This window comes from Lissotriton vulgaris, chromosome 8 (genome assembly GCF_964263255.1).
Source record: "Lissotriton vulgaris chromosome 8, aLisVul1.2, whole genome shotgun sequence".
NCBI lineage: Eukaryota > Metazoa > Chordata > Amphibia > Caudata > Salamandridae > Lissotriton > Lissotriton vulgaris.
This window is the reverse complement of record NC_141696.1, coordinates 1506128941-1506152436: the sequence shown is the minus strand read 5'-3', so window position 1 is coordinate 1506152436 and position 23496 is coordinate 1506128941. Positions and strand designations below refer to the sequence as shown.

Below are 23496 nucleotides of genomic sequence, written 5' to 3'. Positions count from 1 at the left end.
TAATACGCCAGCAGCTTCCCCAGCCTTCTAGCCCTGGACCTTGTTAGCTATAGCGCCAAGAAACCGCTGGTAGACGTGCGCTCTATAAGAAATTTTAAACTCAAACTCAAGCTTTGGCAGTATCCAATGAAGCCTACCCAATGTCGGTCCTTGTGATTTGCTGTGGCCTCTTATGGTTTATTCTTGGGTAGAAGCACCATAGAAACCTTTCCCATATGCCTTGCTTCCACTTAACATCTGAACCATAGCTAAATAACTAGAACCTTTCACATAAATATAGCTGACCTTTAATTTGCGTTCAAAAGCTTTCAGGGTCCCACCTTCATTATTAGGCAGAGAATAGGAAGACACATTTCAGGGTCTCAGGCCTTCACCACAATGGCCATCTGCCCGTCCACAGGTCTCGCTTCAGTGCGCTTGGTTCCCCCTTGTTACTCATGATTTAAGATGCACACAAGGACTTGGTTTGAAAAACATAAAACCAAATGATGCTTTCTTCGGGATGCAGGTGTTGATTAGGTTAGGGTCGCTTTCTTGATACAATAGATACTGTCTACAGCAGCAGTGACTGAGTTCTGAGGCAGTCCTAATCATAGATGGTTACACATCATTGAGGACATCGCCGCTGGACTAGTAGCGGACAGTGGCCTCTGCGACATAAGACATATGGTTAACGAGAAGTTTTGTCACTGTCAAGATGCTGGTCTTTCAAGGATCAGCCATCATGGATCAGGGCGAGCAAACATTGGTACAGTCAACCACGGCATAAAATAGTGAGACAGAGGATGGAGCAAGTGCTCAAGTCCTTGGATACCATTTACCCACCAACCAGAGTTTTAGAATCATTATAGACCTACGCAGGAGTGTCAGAGCCAACTTGTTCACTCTTTTTACCTTGTGTTATGATGACTTTCAAATTAACAGGGGCTTTGTACTGGTGACATGTTAAAGTTTTGAAGCGAGATGACCAAACTCCAGAGGTTGAACACTGAACTTGCTCTCAAGCAGATAAATTCAGAAAAACAAGCAGTCTGTTGATTCTACGGGAAAAACACTACACAATTTTTAGGCCTCTGATTTCTCAAAGTTAAGACGTAGACAAGAAAGAAATACTACTAACCTGTAGTCCTAGTTAACAATTAAACCTGATCCAGGCTGGTGCTTAAGTCTACGCCAGTAGATGTTTTCAACATCCAGAAGTTTAAAAGCAATTCAACAGAATTGATATTTTGACTAACTCCCTTCAGGGTACAAATTTGGCTTTCACCTTCTGTGTCTCATCAGAAAGTACTGAAAGATTAGGCTCTGGCACCTTTTCTGATGCATCAGTCTGGAGTCCAGAAAGTTGAAGACAGGAATCAAGTTTCATGGAAATGTGTGGTGGACAGGCCAGACGCATTCTTGTCTGCAGTAATAAGTTAATCAGCAAGAAAATATCTTTCTTTACCACTCTTTAAAATCATCTCATTTGTCACGGGCAGAAGGTATCAGAAGGTATCCGTATGCTTGACCTGGACACTCTTAAGGAAAGAGCCAGTATTTGAAATGCCTTCTAACACGCCTCGTCCATTTTTTGCAAGCTTCTTCGCAAAGAGCATAGAAAAATGGAGAATTTTGCATGATCGCTGAGATGATTGAATCTCACGGAGAACTACTTGGCAAAAACGAGATTTCTTGATCAGAAACCATACATTTTTCTTTAATCTACATTTATAAGGTTTACTGGGGGCAGAAGTTGCAAAACCGTCCATGGTCAGCTGAAGTGGTCTCAGAATCAGAAGGACAGGAGTTCTTCAAGGAGTTCTTCAAGTGGTATGACAGGTGCAAGCATGGAGGTCTGCACCAGTGTATCAAAAACCACCAATTTGTGCTGCCTCATTAAGAGGGGGTAGCTTTTGGGGTGGGAGGGTGTTTGGAGTGTTACATCACCCTAATAACTGTATTATCTAGTAAGTAGTTGGGTACAGGCACATTTAGTCAGCTATGGTGAGGTATCGGTCAGATTTATTTCAACTGGGATTTTTACATACACAAACGCATGCACTCGGTTTTGAAGATCCTAAAAGCATTGCTTATTTAGCAAAATATTGTGTTTTAAATACCCCTAACAATTGGCACTCCACTCCCCCGGCTCTTCGCCCCCCTCATTTCTTGCTTCTCATATAATACATTTTAATATGATATGCCAGCATGATAGTTGGAAAGCCTGAAGCTCACCCCCAATTTTACTGATTATGCTACATCCATGCTCATTAAACATGGTATTGTCATCCACTGAACCAATCCTGGACTGAATGAAATCAGGAAACTTCATGCAGCATCTGCTCCAACCTGACCACCGATTGGTACTTAGGTCTCTGCTTGAGGCCTTCCCTTTACTCCTAGGCCAAGGAGGGCCACAGGCTCCGCTTTGTCTCCTGAAGCAAGATATCCGCCATGACCGGAAAACCTCAGGCGCTCTTTCATTTCTGCAATGAGAAGTCCTAGTTTGAGGGCTCTAAACTCTATTGTTCCCTTTGGTGCAGGACCTTCTGAAAGACTTGGAACATGATTGGAGGTTATAAGGTGTTTTCAGGCTTCTCTGTGGGCTGCCGCATCCAATCCTGGACTATGAGAAAGGAGCGCTCAACGTCGATGCCAACAGCGAAACATGCCTCAATATCAAAGCGCTCCAAGGCAAAGGAAACCATGAGGTTGCTCAAGTTGCTGGTGATGCTCTCGACACTGAAGCTCTTTGACAAAGAGCTGAATGGTGCCTCTGTTCTGACAGACCTCTGAAGATGAGAGGGCAGATCCAAACATGGACCAAGGTGCAGGCCAGGATCGCCCCTATGACTTGTTGCTGGGTGGGAATCTGCACCAGAGATGACAGTGCTTGAAGCTAAAGGAAGAGCTCATGCATAGATTGGCTCTACTTAGATGATAAATTACCTCTCCACACTTCAGCCTCCAATAAGACACCTTCTAAACTAATGCTACACCTCAGCAACTTCACTACAGAAAAATCAAGCGATATATAAACAGATAGGTTTAATACATAGATGACTTGTGCTGTACCGAGGAGAAAAACATCACAAAAATTATTGCCATCAGAGGATGCAAGTGTTCAATAATAGTTCAACTAATGGGATTTATGGTATGTAAAGGGACATCGTTTGCTCGCCGTTTCCGCCATGTTTGAGAGTCTTATTTTTAGGAGGACTAAAAAGCTCAAATTAATGTTATGTTATGTTACTGCAATTTGTATAGTGCATCAGCTGCCCCAGCAAAGGGGCGTCCCGGCGCTGAGAGCAGAACAGCTAACACAGAGAGAAGGCAGAAGCTACATGGTGGGGAATAGGTAGGTTGTTATGTCCTTCCTGAAAGCCAAGTAGTTAGTGTGGCTCTGAATATGGGTGGGCAGCGAATTCCAGATGTGGGCTGCTCTATTAGGGAAGGAGCAACTTCCTGCCCGTACTCTCCAAACCTTGGAACCTGCACCAGGTGGTGGCCTAGTGAACGGAGTTGACGTGTAGGGATGTAGGGAGTGATTAAGTTGGCCAAGATATTGGGGGTTTTAGGTTTGAGGGCTTTAAAAGGGATACAGAGGGATTTAAATTCAACTCTCCTAGCCACCGGCAGCCAGTGTAGCCGGTGGTTGACACCGGGTAAGACCTGCGTAGGCCAATCAAAGATCTGGCTGCTGCGTTCTGGGCCCATTGTAAGTGCGCTATCTCGGCCTTGTTTGCCCCTAAATACAGAGAGCAGGCATAATCCAGTCTGGACATTAGAGATGCCTGAATGATGGTCTGGCACACAGGTCGATCAAAAAAAAAAAAAAAACAAGGAACTGAGCCCCCGCAAAAGCCCAAAACAGGTCCCTGCTACCTTTTTAGTTTGAACTTGGTAGCTCAGGGATGAGTCCAGCCCTACCCCCAAATTTTTGACGGCCTGCTTCAGAGGGGGGGCGCTAACTAGGCTTTCTGGCCACCAGCTTTCACTCTAGGGACCTCTCTATTGTGCTTTGGTGGTATGAACAACTTCTCACAGCCCTGAAATGTTTCTAGATTTAAAGACAAAGGGCCCAATTACGATGACGGTGGGACCCCCATCGTCAGGCCATCGGTGGCGGTCCCACCGCCGTCGGACCCTGCTGGACCTCCTGCTGCATTATGATGGCAAGTGCTACGCAAACAAATTATGGACAGAATGCTGAATAAATCATACATTCACCCCCCGTCAAGAGATCTGGGTTAAATCCATTGTTCTTTTGCTCACCATGCCACCAGAGTTTAGACTCAGCCGTATGCAAATCAGTCTTGACCCTGTGCCTCATGGGAACAGTCCAGACCAAACTGCCAAGCCAGGTCCTCCCTGGACTGGAAACAAGCATCTTGGGACCGGTTTCTGGGAATTACCCTTCATCGGCCAGGCTAGCTTGAATCCAGTGGCACAGTGAGTAAGAGACCCGCATCTTGGCATACCCATCCCACTTAGGGTGAAAAGTGCTACGCAAACGGGCTGGACTATTTACATTGGGAGCATGGTCAAGACTGATTTGCATATGGCTGAGTCCAAACTGGAATGGCATGGTGAGCAAAGAAATGATGGATTTAGGCCCAGATCTCTGTACTGAGGTGAATGTATGACATTGTTCTTAATTCTATCCATCAATTGTTTTTTATTGCATTTGTCAGCCCGGGTGGGACGGGGGCATGCCCAGACGTGGGTCCTTTGCTCTCCATGCCAATGGAGTCAAGCTCTCCTGGCTGATGAGGGGTGAAAGCCCAAAACCGGTGCTAGGATGCTTGTTTCCAGTCCAGGGAGGACCTGACTTGGCAGTTCGGGCTGGACTGTTCCAGTTGGGGGCAGGGTCAAGACTGATTTGCATATGGCTGGGTCCAAACATGAATGGCATGGTGAGCAAAAAAACGTTGGATTTAGGCCCAGATCTCTGTACTGGGGTGAATGTATGACATTGTTCTGCATTCTGTCCATCAATTGTTTTTTTTTTGCATTATTATGGCAATCGGATGGAGGGCGGGCGGAAAGACTGACAGCCACGCATCCGACCATCTGCAATCTCTACAATGGTGGCAGTGCCTGCTCAGGCACCGCCATGGGATTACAATGTCCCTTTCAGCCAGCCGTTTCGTGGCAGTTAACCCGCCATAAAAAGGCTGGTAGAAAGTGACTTTTGCGCCCCTAGCGGGCCCCCTTTTTCCCCCGCCCTCCGCCATGGGCTTTGGGGCACCTATGGTGCCCCCACCCTTATATCCCTGCACCATGGTGCAGGGATATGTATGATGTGTTTATTTTGTACTGATGCGTGTGATGCAACCTGCAGCACATGCCGCAATACAAAATATACACATTGCGACTGCCGCGAATGCCGTTGCATCCTAGTGCGGCCAGCGGGGCCTCTGACTCCCAGTCCTAACCAGGCCCAAAGTTTTTTTTAAAGGTTCATCATTAGTGAACAACAGCAGAGCCGTAAAATATACAGCTATAAATCTATAGATGGGGCAACAGTTCTGTTGCAGGGAAGGAGACTATTCTCTTTTCAAAACACTGAAGATAAGGACCAATCATATTACCATGTAAAAGTCCATTCATACTCACTTCTTCTCATGCTGGGGTCGTCTGGTGTCGATATAGGATTTTAGCGCCAGAGCACACATTTCCTGCAATTGGTCAATCCTCTCACTATGATTGACACCAGTGCGATCTATAAGGTAAAGAAACACCTATGGTAAGAATTGATGACATACTATTAGTTTCTTCTAATGGTGATGTTATTCATACTTTTTTAAAATGGTGACTGATATAGTATATTGATTAATTTGTTTTCAACACATCTAATGCTGTTAATGAACAGTGATCGATAGCATATACGGGCACTCGAGTACTAAGCTATTGAAAGCCAAAGGCATCCTTTATTTCTGAAGGTCAGTAATATTAGTTAAATCCCAGAGGTCTCATGCAGAAGACTGGGAACTAATTCCCTTGCTAACGTTAAGGGACACCCAAGTGACACCTGTCTTGCTGGTACAGAAGCATTACATCAAAACATTATGAGCATACTGGGCCGGGTAGCCTAAACTCTGACGTAGAATACCCATAACACGTGTAACAATTATTTCAACAAGAATGACTGTGGGACATCAAAAGGTTTTCAGGGTGACATCAGAAACATTCTACAAATGTCAATAAACATTCAGCTCAATGTGCATCTCATTGACTGATATTGATAATAAATAGCAATAACAGAATGTTAAATCCTGGTTAATCGATTAGATAATAACTCTGGAATATCTGTGGAGATAAACTGAAATGATCTATAGGCTATGATAGACTTGTCTTAATCTGAAAGTTTTTCTTCAAAAGAGTACAGGGGTCCCTACGTGGGACAGGCATTAGACTATAAAAACAAACATTTATGAATTGCAAACAATGTTTTAATATCCAAAGTTGGAAGAAATGCATTTTGGCAAACATCAAATGCAGTGGGTGATGAGTCAGAGGTGCGGTGAAAATGGGCTCAGGCAAACAAAGTGCAACACTTGTATCACAATCAAAACAGCAACAGTCCAGCATGATAAATTACAATGGTATAAACAACAGGTCTGTCTGTAATGCTGAAGACGTTTCGATCCTTTACGAATAGTAGAATCATCATCACGAAGCGTCTGAGATGCAAAATGTCATGGCTTGGAGAGAAGTCATTTTGCAACCATAGTGGGTAATTTATATCTCACATGCAAAAAGCAGATAGTAGTGGAGTAAGCTGGGGATGGTTAGTCAGAGGATGAGTCTGAAATGGGTGGGTAACAATGACAGATCGAGAGCTCATCTGGAACAAGTTGCGGCCTGACAGCCGGCAGGGCGACCACTACAGCTTTGCCGCCAGATAGTAACGTTCAGAGATCAGGGCCCCCAGACCCTCTTATTCGTGAGCAGTTGCAACTTGGTCAGAGCAATTCTACACCACCCGTGGTCCCACATCAATTCGCCCAGCATGGCGGTCATTATGCAAAATATTCTATGGGGATCTGCAAGCGGGTAAAGTAATAAAGTAGTCCTGGCAACATGAGCATCTTGGAGAGGGTATCCCGGCTTTGCACCGTCAGGGGAGAGAGTGCCAAAACACCATTTGAGGCCCTTAGGGAAGGCATTTCCTTCCTTAGGTTGCTGTCCAACAAGTCCTGACTGGAGTGATATGTATTGATACCTAGGTATCGGAATGTGGACGGTTCTTGCTTTATATTGTGGTCATTTACCACTAGGTCATGCGTAGGAGATAAGTATGCTTCGGGAACATGCCTGTTTTGGTCCAGTTGACCTTTAATTCAGAGGCAGCACTGAACGGCTCCAGTATAAGTTTGACGTCTGCCCCTCACTTGAAGGTATCTGATGCATAGCAAGACATCAGCCACGTAGAATGACATGCATGTGTGTTTCATCTCCAATCAGAATGCCCCAGGCTCTCCCTGACTGACAAAGGCAATGAAGGGTTTAATCGTCAACGCAAAAAGTAGAAGTGAAAGAGGGCCTCTCTGACACGTAATACTACCCACAGGAATGGGTCGGAAATCAGTCGACAAATCTCCACCCATGCGGTCAGCTCAATGTTAAGGAGCCTGATCAGTCTGAGCATTCTATAATATAAGGTGGTTTTGTAGAGTACTGCTTGTTAAGAGTGAGGGTATCCAGGCACTGAATCGGTGAGAATACACATGAGTACAGGCAGTCTTGATGGGCCCACAAGAAGACTAATTGAAAAGCCAGGTCTTCAGCTTCTTGCGGAGTTCTAAGAGTGAGGATTAGGTCCTGATGTGTTGTGGGAGGTCGTTCCAGGATTTGGCGGCTTGGTTGGAGATTGATCGACCTCCCGTACAGCTTTGGTGGATGCAGGGTGTTTTTGCGAGAGAAAGTGATGTGTGAAGTGGTCTGGTGGGTTGATGGAAGTGAAGATGGTCACTGAGGTATGCATCTCCTGTCCTGTGTAGTGACTTAAATGTGTTTGTGAGAAGTTTGAACTGGCAGCGCTTTTGGATGAGGTACCAGTGGAGCACCGAGGAGTGGTAGGGTGTGCGATTGGCACAGGAGGTCAAGGATGGGTATGGCAGTGGTGTTTTGTATGATTTGAAGTATGTGAAGATGGGTTGGGATGCTGGCGCAGAATGCATTCTCATAGTCCAATCTGGTATGATTAGTGTCTAGTGCGAGCCATAGACAGATTTTATGTAGCATGGGGAGGATGTGGATGAATGCGGAGGTGACATCATTTAGCTGGGACTTCATGGTAAAGTTGGTGCCCAGCATGAAGCCTACATTCCTAGCGCACTAGGTTTGTGTGCGTGTGGGTCAGAGTTCAGCGGGCCCCCAGGTGGGGTCCCAAGATGAGCTCCTATTCCCGAAGATTAGCACTTCAGTTTTATCAGTGTTGAGCTTGAGGCAGTTTTCTTTTATACAATTGGCCATGCTGGTCAAGCACTGTTTGAAGTTTTTCTTGGTCGTGGCAGTGTTGTCAGAGAGAGACAAACTGAGCTGGGTCCGGGTAGGAGATGATGTTGATTCCGTGGGATCATATGACGTTAGCCAGAGGAGTCATGTACATCTTGAAAAGTGTGGGGATCAGTGATGATCCCAGTGGGACTCCGCAGATGAGGTCCATGGGTTCGGATGTAAACGGAGTGAGCCTGGCTCATTGTGTTCTTCAGGAGATGAAGAATGCTATCCATTTGAGTGCTGGTCCTTGTATTCCTGGTGTGTGTAGTATGGAGATGAGTGGGAGATGGTGTGGAAAAGCGGTGAAGAAGTCCAGGAGGATGAGGGTGCTGGTCTGTCTACAGTCAGTTGGTGTGTATGTCGTCTGTGGCAGTGATGGAGCGGTTTCAGTGCTGTGGTTGTTTTGGAATCCTAATTGTAAGTCATCCAGAAGTTTGTGGCATTCTAGATGGTAAGAGAATTGGCTGTCAATTGTCTTCTCAATGTCTTTTGGAGCAGCAAGATTGGTTGTAGTTGCGGAGTATTTTTTCGGACCCACTGAGGGGTTTTTGAGGAGGGTGGTGAATTTGATGTGTTTTCAGGGAAGGTGGATATCTTGAGGGAAGTGTTCATGATGGAGGTGAGTGCAGCACTGAAAGACTTCTAGTTAGATCATTGCTCAGTGAATCACCCCATATGGCTGGGATGCCCGCCACCCCCTCCCAACACCAATTCCCCAAGGGGAAGAGACAGACACAAGTATGAGCTTTTGGAAGGCGGGGGGAGTTACCCCCCCAGCCGTATTTATTAAAAATATGAAACAAAATTCAAAACATTAAATTAAAACGTTTCATAAATTATGTACAATTTTACTTTCATTACATTTTGATGAAGACATGTTCTTTGGCTAACCTTAACAGATCTCTAATACAAAGGTTTCCTAGCCGAGTCTAGCATCCTGAAAATGCATACATTCTAAAATAAAATTGTACATCCTAGCATTAAGGGCCAACGGCAAGGTCTTAACCGGTGTCAGATCCCTACTACCAAACTCCCGCCCTCACGGTGTGAGTGGCGCATGCGCAGAGGACATTACCCTCGTTGCCAACTGTAACTTCCCTTGTCGTGGGGGCTCCCTTTCACTCGACGCCATCTTAAAGGTCGTCTGAGTTCCCGTGTGAGGTATCTGTAAGAAGGACAGCGTGGACTCCCCCCCCCCCCCCCCCCCCCCCCCTTCCCCACACTCTCTTCCGCCGGAGCGGATATCCGGCCCCGGGGAAATTTGTAGGAGGGGCATCTTCTAGCCGTCTCCCCCCTGGGAGGGGCCTATGGCCGTCTCCCCCTAGGCGACCCATCCGTAGTGGGTGCCGCCTCCCCGTGGGAGGGGCCAATGGCCGCCTCCCCCCGGGCGCTCCCATCGATTCTGGGTGGCGCCCCCCCTAGGGACCTTGAAATTACTGCTCACCGATCATGACCTTACCGCCCGACCAAAATAAATACGACAGTTATTTTACCTACTAAGGAAAGAAAATACGCCTAATCTGCACAGCTTGATGATTCATCCACTTTATCATTTCTACAAAGGGAAAAAGTCCTAAAGGACAAGACAAACTTTATTATGTGATACACTCTTTCGCTTCTTCTACAAGGGAAAAAAGGCCTACACACATTTATTCAAATCAAGGCATATATCAATGCTGTAAAATGTGACTGCATCTCTTTAATACATTCGATTATCACCAACAATTACTTTACTCAAACAAACATTGCAAGAAGGGGCTGGTGGGTGGGTCAAAATTGCCGCTTGTTCCGTCGAGGGCTCACGAGCAACGAGTGGTGCAGCCTTCAGAGCACTGGAACAAGAGGACGCTTCATTGGATTCCCGCTCTATTTATCCGTCTGCGGGAGGGCGGGGACCCTCCTCAGGTACGCCCCTGGGCGCGGTCTTCCGGGCGGGTGTCTAGGACAACCCCTTCTGGGCGGGAAGGGCGTGCTCCGGCTACGCCACTTTGCGCATACCAGCCAAACCACGCCCCCGCCCAAAATGTGCGGGAAGGGCGTGCTCCGGCTACGCCGCTTTGGGCATACCAGCCGAACCACGCCCCCCGCCCAAAATGGTTTCCCGGGGGGATCGGGGCACCCGTCCAAACGTTCGGGGGGACCGAGTGGTCTTCCCTTTCCATATGGCCGGGATGCCCGCCACCCCCTCCCAACACCAATTTCCCAAGGGGAGGAGACAGACACAAGTATGAGCTTTTGGAAGGCGGGGGGAAGTTACCCCCCCGGCCGTATTTATTAAAAATATGAAACAAAATTCAAAACATTAAATTAAAACGTTTCATAAATTATGTACAATTTTACTTTCATTACATTTTGATGAAGACATGTTCTTTGGCTAACCTTAACAGATCTCTAATACAAAGGCTTCCTAGCCGAGTCTAGCATCCTGAAAATGCATACATTCTAAAATAAAATTGTACATCCTAGCATTAAGGGCCAACGGCAAGGTCTTAACCGGTGTCAGATCCCTACTACCAAACTCCCGTCCTCACGGTGTGAGTGGCGCATGCGCAGAGGACTTTACACTCGTTGCCAACTGTAACTTCCCTTGTCGTGGGGGCCCCCTTTCACTCGACGCCATCTTAAAGGTCGTCCGAGTTCCCGTGTGAGGTATCTGTAAGAAGGACAGCGTGGACTCCCCCCCCCCCCCCCCTTTCCCCACACTCTCTTCCGCCGGAGCGGATATCCGGCCCCCGGGAAATTCGTAGGAGGGGCATCTAGCCGTCTCCCCCTGGAAGGGGCCTATGGCCGTCTCCCCCTAGGCGACCCATCCGTAGTGGGTGCTGCCTCCCCGTGGGAGGGGCCAATGGCCGCCTCCCCCCGGGCGCTCCCATCGATTCTGGGTGGCGCCCCCCCTAGGGACCTTGAAATTACTGCTCACCGATCATGACCTTACCGCCACAGGCCGGATAGTTGACCGACTATCCGCCCCCCCCCCCCACACCTCCTAAAGGTCATGCCTCCTCAATCCCACTAGCCATGCTATGAAGTCTCCTATGAGTAAATCATTCCCCGCCCTGGACAGGTGAACCCCTTCATTCAAGTAAAAGTGATCACCCCGAATACACCCATGGGGAATGCTTTGCAAATGCACGGAGCAAAACTATTTCCCGATTTTATTGTTGACCCTCTTTACCGAGTGGTTTAACGCCGTCACAGAGAAACCCCCCCGCCAAACTCTCCTGGGAATCATGTGGGACCAGGCAATTGTGCACCCCGGGAGCCTCCTAGCCAACCAGCTGACTGCCGACAAAATGTGTTCCACTACCACTCGTCTTCCCAGTCTTACCAAGTCGTTGCCCCCCAAGTGTACTATGATTATAGATGGCGGTGACCTTTGCCGCCCTAAAAGACCCTCCATAAACGACTGAAATTGGTCAAAACAGAGTCCTCCCTTCCCATGGAAGGTTACTCTGAACCCGTATTCCCCAGATGCGTGAGTCGCATCACCTGCCATGAATACGTCCCCGGCGCGCCTCACGTATGAGTGGCCCACGACCCATACCACTTGCTCTCCAGTCGGTGATCCTCGACCGCTGGTCCCCTGGTGATGGGTTGATCCCAAATTCCGCCCCGCGTCACAGGCTTGCGAAACTGTAATTCAAACAAAAGACAACAAGCGTGAGTGCATTTCATCAGTCTTTTACAACATGTGCAGTCGCACATACCTCTTGAAACAGTTCAAGGACCAACGGCCTAGCTGTTTCACTTCTTCCGCACCCGACCCCGATCCGTAGCCTCAGTAGCGGCCCCTATTCTGAATGAGTGGGTCCCAAAATCGCACGGGTTCAAGCCCGCCGCAGCAATCCTAAGCGCCAGCACCCTCTGAAATTGAAATTTTGTCAACGGGGTGCCGTCCTTGTGTCTAAGCAGACTCCCTCCCCATATCGCCGGCCTTTGTGGCAGGTAGTCCTCTACATACCTTATCGGACAACTGGGGCTCCCTCGAGCGCGCTGCACAACAACACTACTCCCTATAGCATCCTGGTCTGTCTTGGACCTGGCTATCGAGACTAGCATAGAATCACCCCGTATTTGAACGTGATCCCTGCATAGGCCTCCCTCCATATCTTTCTTGTTCCTTGCTACGAGTTCACTCACCCGCATAGCCCCATGGAATGCCAAGGCGAAAGCCGCTCGGAACAGAACTACCTGGGAAGGGGAGGAGCATGTCTCATCCAGTTTTGCTAGTAGCAGAGACAATCTTTCTAAACCAATCGGGTGCCTTGTATCTTGTCTGCGACCCTCAAGGCGTTGCCAACCGCGGAGCGCCTTCCTGGCTAAAAAGGAACCCGTCGGGTCCCGTATGCCGTGGAGCTGTGCCATGAATGATATGGCCGCCCTATGTCTGTTGGCCGTCGCGGCTGATCGGCCTTCTCTATGAAGCGCCACTAAGAACCCCAGGAAGGATTCCTCCTGCCCCCAGCTATGTCTCCCTGCCGGCCCTAAAAAGGCGCAGTAAGAATGAAACGCTCCCTCATAGGCTTTCCTCTTCCTGGGCGCTAAACTGGCTGCCACGAGGTCCTGTAATCCGGGGCACCGATCAGCCATAGTGCTTCGGGGAAAGGTGCCGCCACTAGATCCGCTGTAGGTAGATAGCCCCTGAAAGCCTGCATGTGTGAACGAGAGAGTGCATCAGCTGCATTATTCAGTACACCCAGCACATGCTTTGCCCTGAACTGTACATTCAATCTCATGCAACGTAATACAATTTCTTTCAACAGTCTCAAGATCCACTTGCAGCGTGCTGCCTGCTGATTTATGCACTCGACCACTGTCATATTGTCTGACCAAAACACAACTGAGCGGTCCCTAAAATCGTCTGGCCATGCCAACAGAGCCACCCAAATGGGAAATAGCTCCAAGAACCCAATGTTACCTGTTAGGCCACTGGAGTGCCACCACGTCGGCCATACTTGCGCCGACCATCGGTTACCAAAGATGGCGCCAAATCCCACGCTCCCGGCTGAGTCGGTCCACAAACCCAGTTCGTCCGACGATGCTGGGGGTTTGGTCCACACCACTCGACCGTTGAAGTCCGCCAGGAATGCCAACCAAATGCGCATATCCTGGCGAACCTCTGCCGACAGTCTCGTGCGGTGGTGTCCCTCCTTGAGGCCGGCCATAGCCTGTGCAATGGAACGTGAGAAGGGGCGAGCCATCGGTATTACTCTCAAGGCAAAGTTAAGCTGACCCACTGTTTGTTGTAACTGGTGCAGGGTCACTTTTTCTTTGCCCAGGCATTGTATCAAGGAAGTCCTGAACTTGGCCACCTTCTCCATTGGCAGACGGAAGCATCCCTCCACTGAATCGAGCTCAATTCCCAGAAACTCCAGTGAAGTAGATGGCCCCACTGTCTTACCTGGTGCCAATGGGACTCCAAACTCCTGCATGAGAATGCAGAAGTCCTGCAGTGCCTGTGCACATTTCGCAGTGCCGGCCGGCCCTAAGAACAGGAAGTCGTCCAAATAGTGCATCACTTGTCTATGCCCTGTGGCCTCGGTGAACGCCCATTCTAAAAAACAGCTGAACATCTCAAAATAAGCACAAGAAATTGAGCAGCCCATGGGCATGCATTTATCCATGTAATACTTCCCCTGGAACGTAAATCCTAGCAAGCGCTGGTCCCGCGGGTGTACCGGGAGCAACCTAAATGCTGATTCGATGTCTGATTTCGCCAACAGAGCACCGGGGCCCAGGTGATTCAGTAGGGCAACGGCATCGTCGAACGATGCGTACCGAACTGAACAGACATCCGGGTCAATGGCTTCATTCACCGAGGCCCCCCTCGGGGCCGACAGATTGTGAATGAGTCTATACTCCCCTGGATCTTTCTTCGGAACCACTCCTAGAGGTGAACACACGAAATCCGCCACTGGCGGGCATGGAAAAGGTCCTGCTACCCGTCCCAAGCTGACCTCTTTGGTAATTTTCTTGGCTGCCACTGCCGGGTTGTGTTGAACGGATAGCTGATTTTTACAAAAGGGGTTCCCCAGAAAATCCCCCGCCGGGATGTTGAAGCCATATAGGAAACCATTCCTCAAAATCCCGGCGGATACATGATCAGGGTATTTGTTCAGCCATGGAGTCAAAGCAATGATGTCGATGGGTGAAGATGATTGCTTCCCAAGCACCACTTCAATCCTGCTTGGATCCCCCCCTTTCCTCCCGAACGACCGCTCTTGGACCTACAGCTACTTTCCGGGTGTGAGGAGTTCCCACAGCCCGCACAAGCATGCCGGAACCTACATGTTCCCTGGGGCCTGTTACAGTTACCTCTGTTGAAACCCCAACAAACCCAGCGCTTGCCCCCATTCCCGCCGGTCTTGGGTTGTGATTCCCCACCGGCGCTTGCTCGAAAGGGCTGCGCCGGCCTTTGTCGAGCTGTCCCAGACCCGCTCCCGCCCGGCGAGGACGTACCCGCCGATCCAGGCAAGAGCTGTTTGTGCCACGATACCGTGTCGAGGCAGTCCCACGTTAAAGTTACATCATAACCTTTCCACTCGTTCCCCCCGTACATATTATAAAAATCCATGATCCTGTTCTGGTAACAGGATAGATCGGGCAACACTTCAGGTTTACGTTCCCCCATTACTGCCGTAAATATAGAGAAGGCCTTCACCCAGTTTGCTACGGTCTCGTCGACCCTAAATTCCGCCATCTTGGCCCGCCATACGCTGGGGTGCCATAAATCTTTCTGGGTCTTTGCGTACTCTCTTTCACGATGGTCGGTCAATAGTGAAAACATATTAACATATTTGTCCCCCCATATCATTTCCTTCGTGGCCGCCAGGATGTGCTGGGCTACCCTTTCGTGCCTCGAAGGCACTGAACTTTCCCTTACCATTGGTAATGGGGTCTTACCGGGTTCAACCGCCGTGTCTGCTGTCTTTTCTCGGCCCACCGTCGTCACTCCCGGTGCCACCTGTGGGGAAATAGAAGGAACATTCGCCGTCCCGGCTTCTCTTGACTGCCGTAACTGCTCGATTATTAATCTGGCTTCCTCGGCCGGGTCCCCTGCAGCCACTGCCCCCCCTGTTTTCTTCTTAAGCCAGGGTAACACTGCCGCTAACTGTAGGGCCAGTTCTGGGGGCATCTGATCATCCTCAACCGGAGTTATTACAACGGGGATTGGCAAACCCACATCCGGACTTGGTACCGGGCTGTCCACCGGTGTGACTGGGCCTGCTGGTGGTACCTCCGGGACTGGGCCCTCCCCGGAACCCACCCTCTTCTTACTACGTTTCCCCCTACCCTCTGGGGCGACTCCCGGCAAGGCCGGTCCTATCACCTTCTTAGGCCGCCCGAGAGGTTGATCTGGGCTGCTATCTGCTTTTTAACCTCTGCTAAGCCCCGACCGATCGAATCCACTTTACCCAGTTTTCGGTCCATCACCGCCATTCGGTTCGACAAAGTGCGCAGTATCTTCTCCAACTCGGAGCTCTTTCGAGCTTTTTTGCCGGACATGGCTTCGCTCACTCCGTTCGAGTTGATCGACGAGGATACTAAAAGAGAAACAACAAAGATTACAAATTCTCAAAATTGCCGCTTGTTCCGTCGAGGGCTCACGAGCAACGAGTGGTGCAGCCTTCAGAGCACTGGAACAAGAGGACGCTTCATTGGATTCCCGCTCTATATATCCGTCTGTGGTGAGGGCTGGGACCCTCCTCAGGTACGCCCCTGGGCGCGGTCTTCCGGGCGGGTGTCTAGGACAACCCCTTCTGGGCGGGAAGGGCGTGCTCCGGCTACGCCACTTTGCGCATACCAGCCGAACCACGCCCCCCGCCCAAAATGGTTTCCCGGGGGGATCGGGGCACCCGTCCATACGTTCGGGGGGACCGAGTGGTCTTCCCTTTCCAATAAGAGTGGTTCAGGGGCATTGTATACGCAGTTTTAAGGGCATCTCATTTTAGAAAACAGGCGGGGGTTGTGCTACTGTTTTCAGCTACGTAATGGGTATCGTGTCTGAGGGTCTAGCTAAAGACCTGGTCCTCCAGGGCAGCTGACTGGAGTCTCCAGGTTGGAACCAGTGAGAGGCGAAACCCCCACCCACTTGTAGGAGCAAGGGATTGTGGTCAGAAACAGTGCTACCTAGAGTTTCCTCGTTCGGCACGCATAACTGTGTGGTAGGATGACAAATGCCACTATACAGCCGGATGTGGAGATCGAGGGGGCGAGGGGGAGGAGGAGGGGGGGCAGTCCTGGGGTGGTCTACCAGTGACCAGTGGCCTACAGGTAATTAAGCAAAACCTGCACTACTGAAACCTACATTTAACAAGAAAAGAACTTACAACCGTGCCTTCTCCAGGCTTGCTCCAAGAATTTGGAATGCTCTTCCGCATGAGATCAGATCCAACCCATCGACTGCGTCATTAAAAAAACATTTCAAATTGCTGCCCCTGAATGAACTTCACCATCAAGAGCCATGTTGCTATTTGCAATTTACTTCCATCTCCTGTTTGAAAATCTTTTTACATTGTGTTTCAAATGTGTTTTGTTGTCTTTTTGAAATACTGCTCTGCTAGAACTGAACAGCGCCTACTAGTCGGGCCGATACCTGTTGGTCACTTTTTATTTAGTCTTTCTCTTGCACCCCCATGTACTCTTTATGTTTTAGGTACTTCGCATTTTCCTTATTATACTGTATTCATGCCAAACCAATGGGGATGATGGACGGAGTGTCGAACATTGCAAGCACTCACCCCCAGTCAAGTGAGCAAGGGACTCACGTCCGAGCATACCCTGCCAACTTAGGGCGAACAAAGCGATACAAAAAGGGATGATGGACGGAGCGTTTGAGCAAATCAAACACTCACCCCCAGTCAACGTCAACTGATCTGGGTTTAATCCATCACCATTCTTTAGCTCACTCAGCCACCCCAGTTCAGACATGGCCATATGCAAATCAGTCTGACCCTGTGCCTCATGGGAACAATCCAGCCTGAACTGCCAAGCCATGTCTTCCCTGGACCAGAAACAAGCATCCTGGGACCGGTTACTGGCTAATTAGCCGTCATCAGCCAGACTAGCTTGAATCCAGTGGCAAACTGAACAAGGGAGCCATGTCTGGGCATACCATGTCAATTTTGGCCAAACAAGCAAAATAAAAGGGGATTATACATCATTTTCAGAGGTTTATGACCCTTAATACTGCAAGATTTCTCAACTTTTCACTTATGCATCTCCTCCATTGGTGCTCATGGGGAACCAAACCTCTACATGCATACAACAATGAGGACTTTCTCTCTGGGGTGTCAGAAGCTGTCCCTTCTGCATAAGATTCACTCAGGTATGTGATGAGGGATGGCTGAATAGCCCTGGGGTTTAACGGGTGTTACCCCTGTCTTTATGGCCAAAGGTCTGGGTTACATGGTCCGCTTTAGGTGAGGTGGGTGAAGGGACACCCATATCTCGTTGAGAAGGTTGAAGTTACTGCCTGCCAATAACCTTTAGGACTCACTGTTCCAGGGGTGTGCTGTCTCTGTATCCCAGTATCATGGTAGCTACGTCGGCACCACTATCCTCTCAACTTCATAACACAGGGTGTCCTCTCGTCTCTGCTACCGACCCTGGGTTGGTGATTGTCTTAACTTCTGTGCATTTTCCCACTGGGCCGGAGTCCACTGTTTTCTCATGGTTTATCTTCTAAGGGTGCTCAATGCCCCAATCTCTCTTTCTGCCTTTCTGGCTTCACAGGCTGAAATCTGCTACCTAAAAGTTTATCGAATACAATAATTGGTTTTGCGGTTTTAGATTCAGGACTATGATCAATATTTGCGGTTGATAGTAATTGCTTTGCTATACATGTATCCATTCTCCTTAAATGAGTCCCTGGCAAACCATTGTCTTGAACACTTGATTCCCCAGGTTCCCTTGGCATATGAGTTGTCCTTGTACATCATACTGATTTGGATTTTCACAAACATTGGGATCGTCTGCTTTTTGAACCTGATATGTCTGTATGTGTGGCACTAACCAAGCTTTGTGATGTGTTTTAGGGGTAGTTTGTTATTATAAAGTTTGTTAAGCGCACATATCACCCGGTAGAGTCTCAAAGCGCTGTAGCGGAGGCACCTGAAGGTAAGGTTTGATGGCAGACAAGAGGAGGGAAGGCAATCAAAAAAAGCCAAGTTTTAAGCTTCTTTCGGAGCGGTTTGTGGTAAGTGATCATACGAAGCTGCATTGGAAGCGGATTCCAGTAGAGGGGCGCTAAACGAGGAAAGGATCTGCCGCAGTTTCTGACAGTGCGGACCCTAAGCGCGGAGTAGTTATTTAGTTCCTGACCTAAGATTCCTGTTAAGTGAATACCAGTTAAGTTTCTTGGCCAGGTAGCTTGGCCCGTTTCCATATATGGTCCTATGTGCCAGGCAGATGGTCTTGAAACGGACTAGTTTCCTAACTGGTAGCCAGTGTAGAGCTTTTAAACTGGGTGCCAATGGAGACAGTGATGAACAAAAGTTACTTACCTGTAAACTGTGGTTGTCCAGTATTAATGTCTTTCAGATTCACATGCTTGAATATTCCCTGTCGTCGAAGTGGGAGTCCCACAGTACCTAACATAGCAATATAGCAATACCATAACCATAGTATAGGTGAAACCATAGAATATCATTGAAACCTTAAGCTTAATAGATAGGACTTGTCACTTTATTAACATATCCAGGTCATTGTAAATAGTCCAAACTCCTTCCAATCAGGCGTCCACACCCTCTAGAATGTTCTCCTCAGAGGCTCAGGCCCTCAGATTTTCGTAGCACAAGGGTGACATAAGAGTCAATAGAAGATGTGAGCCTCTGAAGGGAGGAGGGTGGGTCCCATGTGAATCTATGAAAGACACCAATACTTGAGAACCACAGTGTACAGGGAAGCAACGTGTTCTTCTCCAGTATTGGGGTGTCTTTCATAGATTCACATTCTTGAATAAGAGTAGTTAGCAGTGATACCAAAACTATGCACGGTAAACCATATAAAACTGTAAAACGTAGTACGATAAACACAAATATAGCATAAAAAAATGGTACCTTGCATACAGGAGGAGGGAAGCAACAGAGGCCCACCTTATTTAAAGAGAGTACGTAGGACCGCTTGCCCCACGGCTATATCAGTGTTGTCAGCAGCATCCAGACAGTGTTTGGTAAAGGTGTGTCTGCTGGACTATGTTGCTGCTCTGCAGATGTGCTGAAGAGGGACACCAGCAAACAGCACAGTAGAAGATGAACCAGATCTGGTAGAATGCGCTCGAACATTGCAGCAAGAGGTCTCCCAGCTTGCTGATGGCAAAAACAAATTGTTTGGTGACAGGATGCCCCTTTCTCATCCATCCGTAGTCTACAAAAAGTTGATCAGTCTTACGGATAGTAGCTGTTTTTTGGACATAACATTTTAGACATCTCTTGACATCTAATGAATGAAGTGTCTTTTCCGCTGCTGTTTGAGGAAAACTCTTTAAAATGACTGGCTCATTAAGATGGAAATCAGATGGCACTTTTGGGATAAAGGCTGGATTGGTGCGGAGCACAACAGAATCCTTGGTGAATTGAAGAAAAGGCGGTTTTGTGGTAAACGCCTGAATGTCACTGACTCTACGAGACGAAGTGAGAGCCAACAGCAGAGAAGTCTTCCAAGAAATGAATTTGATATCGACCTTATGGATGGGCCCAAATGGGTCTTTCCTGAGTTGTGCAAAGACAATGTTTAAATGCCAAGGAGGAGGCGGGCGACGAATTGGAGGAAACAGCCGAAATAGGCCCTTGAAGAACTGCTGAACTACTCCAGAGGAGTAAAGAGAGGTGGAGCCATCCTGCCAAAACCTTGAAATTGCCGCCAGAAAAACTTTAAGGGTAGAATGGGAAAGGCCTGATTTTGCTCATTGTAAAAAGAAAGGCAAAAGTTGGTGTGGTGTAGAATGCACAGGGTATACGTTAGCAGTCTCACACCAAAGACAGAACCGCTTTCATTTCAGTTTGTAGGCTTTTACAGTGGAGGCTGCCCTACCCTTAGCAAGAACTTCCCTGCAGTCTGAAGGAATGTTCAAGGTGGCAAACTCATAGTGCTCAGGTGTCAGGCCGCTAAACAAAGGGATGCCGGATTGGGATGGCACACCTGTCCCTGATTCATTGTAAGAAGATACAGAAGTGGGCAGAGCAGAATCGGGTTGCACTGCGATAGGAGGAGGAGTTCCATAAACCATATCTGTCGAGGCCACATGGGCGCAATTAGAAGAATGTGGCAAGGCTCCCTCCTCATGTTCCAAAGCACCCTGGGACTAGAGAAATCGGCGGAAAAGTGTAGGCATATATTTCTGAGCAGTTCATCCAAAAAGCATTCACGCACGACTCCGGTTGGGGAAACCAACTTGCGTAAAATGGGCATTTGCGGTTCAGATTGGTTGCGAACAGATCCAGATTCGGGGGAACCCAGAGCCGAAAAATGTGATCCAGTGTGGGTTGATGTAATTCCCACTTGTGGTTGGATGAGGTTGTCCTGCTCAGAGAGTCCACTAGGATGTTGGATGTTCCCGGAACATGCACTGCAGTCAGAGTGATTTGATGCTGGATCGTCCAATCACAGATTTGTTCGCCTAAAGGGATAGCAAAATGGACCGTGTGCTCCCTTGTTTGTTTAAATAGTGCATGCATGTTGTGTTGTCCGTCCGGATCAACACCGAAACTCCCTAAATGATGGTGCGAAAAGCCTTTAGCGTCAGAAATATGGCCAATAACTCCAGAAGGTTGATGTGCCAGTTCCTTTGGCGGGAATCCCACCTTCCTTAGACTTTGAGGCCCTGAAGGTCTGTACCCCACCCTTCGAGGGATGCATCTGTTGTGAGTGTGTAATTTGGGATGTCAACCAGAAGTGGACGACCTGCTGATACGTTTGATTCGAGGGTCCACCATAATAGAGCTGTTTTCATCTGGGATGTGACCTTGACCATATTGTTGAATGATCCTGAAACTTGAGTCCATTGTTTGTCGAGGTCCTCCTGAATGGGTCTCATTTTCAGGCGGCAGTGAGGAACTAGGGAAATGCAAGAGGACAACATCCCCAGCAAAGACTTCAACTGCTGAACAAAAACGGACCTTCTTGATCGGAGGGAGGTCGCTAGGTTGCAAAGTTGTTGACGCCTTTCGAGGGACACAAAGGCTTTTGCCAGTTTGGTGTCTATTATGGCCCCCAAGAATGTCCAGAGTTGAGTGGGAACAAATTGGGACTTTTCCAGGTTGAAAGTAAGGCCTAGAGACTGGAAGAGGGACCTGCAAATCAGAGTGTGTCGGGCGCCAGTTCGAACTATTGTGCCTTTTGAAGGCAGTCGTTGAGATAGGGAACATTTTGTACGCCTTGTAGACGAAGATACACTGCCACAGGTGCCAGGACCTTGGTAAAACACTCGGGAGCAAAACGGAGGCCAAAAGGAAGGACTTTGAATTGGAAATCTCTCCCAGCCACTCTGAATCAGAGGATTTTTCTGTGCCTGGGAAGAATTGGGACATGAAAATAGGTATCTTGAAGGTCCAGTGTGGTCATTTATTCGTTCTGGAATAGTAATGGAAGCACCTCCTGAAGGGACAACATTTGAAATGTTTGCTTTTTGAGGTATTTGTTTAGGAAGCGTAGGTCCAGAATAGGGCGCCATTCTCCCGACTTTTTCTGTATAAGAAAGAACCTTGAATAAAACCTCTGCCCCTTTGTAGTTTCGTAACCTCTTCGATCGCGCCCTTTCTCAACAAGATTGTGAGTTGACCCAAAAGTTCCTTCAGATGGGCAGGCGGAGGACCTCTGGGAGGAGAATTAGGAGGAATTTTTACAAACTCTAAAGTGTGCCCCCTGTGCACAATATCCAGAACCCATCGATCTGATTCGACCTCCAACCTTTGTGTGTGGGAGGTATCGAGGGTGGTAAATGGAACAAGTCATTGTTTTTGGGATGAATCTCTGCCTCTGTAGGAGGATTTTCCTCTATACTGCTTGTAAGAGGCCACCGGCGGTTGTCTGTACGACTGTTGATTCTGAGAGGAGTAACGTTGTTTATTTGAAAAAGATTTGTACTGCTGATATTGCTTGGAACCTCCCCAAAAGAAAGGGGAGGAGCCATGACCCCTCGCACCCCAAAAGGGCTGTTTTTTTAACTGAAGATTGCAGAGAGGATGAGCAGTGTCGGAGTCCTTTTTGATCGTCTGAAGGGCATAATCAATGTGTTGACCAAACAGTGATTCCCCGTCATAAGGCATGTCCAATATTTTTGACTGCACCTCCTGATGGAAAGAAGTGGCTTTTAACCATCCCTGCCACCGGGGGACTGCCGCTCTGCCAGTTGACAAAAGCAGTGGAAGAAACATCCACAGCACACTCCATTTCCGACAAAATCCTTTCCCCTTCTTGAAGAATTCTCAGCGCTTCTGCCTTAGAAGGTTCTGGGATTAAGTCAACGAGGGGGGAAATGCCCAACCACATTTGTCTATCGTAACAGCCAAGGATAGCCAAAGAATTGACCGCTCGGACTGTAGTTGTCGCCATTGTGGAGAACATTTTGCCAATAGTATCAAGGCGTCGTCCCCCACGGTCAGGAGGAGCCGAGAGCGGAGACAAAGGATTTCGGGCACAACGTTGTGCGGCCTCAGTAATAATGGAATCAGGCTTCGGTTGTGCAATAAGACAAGCAGGCAAATTTGCAGGCGCCTAGTATTTCTTATCCAGTCGTGGCAGGACAGCCGGAATGGAATTAGGGTTCTGCATTAGCTTGAGACGCTCTTGCCAAATAAAGTCTATTATTGGAATAGCACGAACTTGTTTCTGCGGCTGATCTTTAAAGTCATACAAGAAATAATCCTCGTCGCTAGTTACCATAGGGAGGTGAAATCTATTTTACCGCTCTTTTCATAAGGACATGGAATCCGCCGATATCCACCGGTGGAGAATCAAGAGGAGTTGGAGTGGTGGGAGACGGTGTTGTAATTTGATAATTGTCCC

The 23496-nt window shown here is 48.4% G+C and overlaps 1 protein-coding gene across 7 annotated transcripts in view; it reads right to left on the bottom strand.

Moving 5' to 3' along the window:
* The window catches only part of NR1I2 (nuclear receptor subfamily 1 group I member 2), a 400665-nt gene that overhangs the window by 5436 nt on the left and 371733 nt on the right, over positions 1 to 23496 (bottom strand). For 6 of the 7 annotated variants that reach the window (XM_086935603.1, XM_086935608.1, XM_086935607.1 and 3 more), the window contains one exon: positions 5602 to 5707. In XM_086935603.1, the coding sequence (XP_086791729.1) occupies positions 5602 to 5707 (106 nt within the window). Of the gene's footprint in view, positions 1 to 5601; positions 5727 to 23496 lie in introns of all 7 variants that reach the window. The other variant, XR_015299392.1, reaches the window with a different exon arrangement.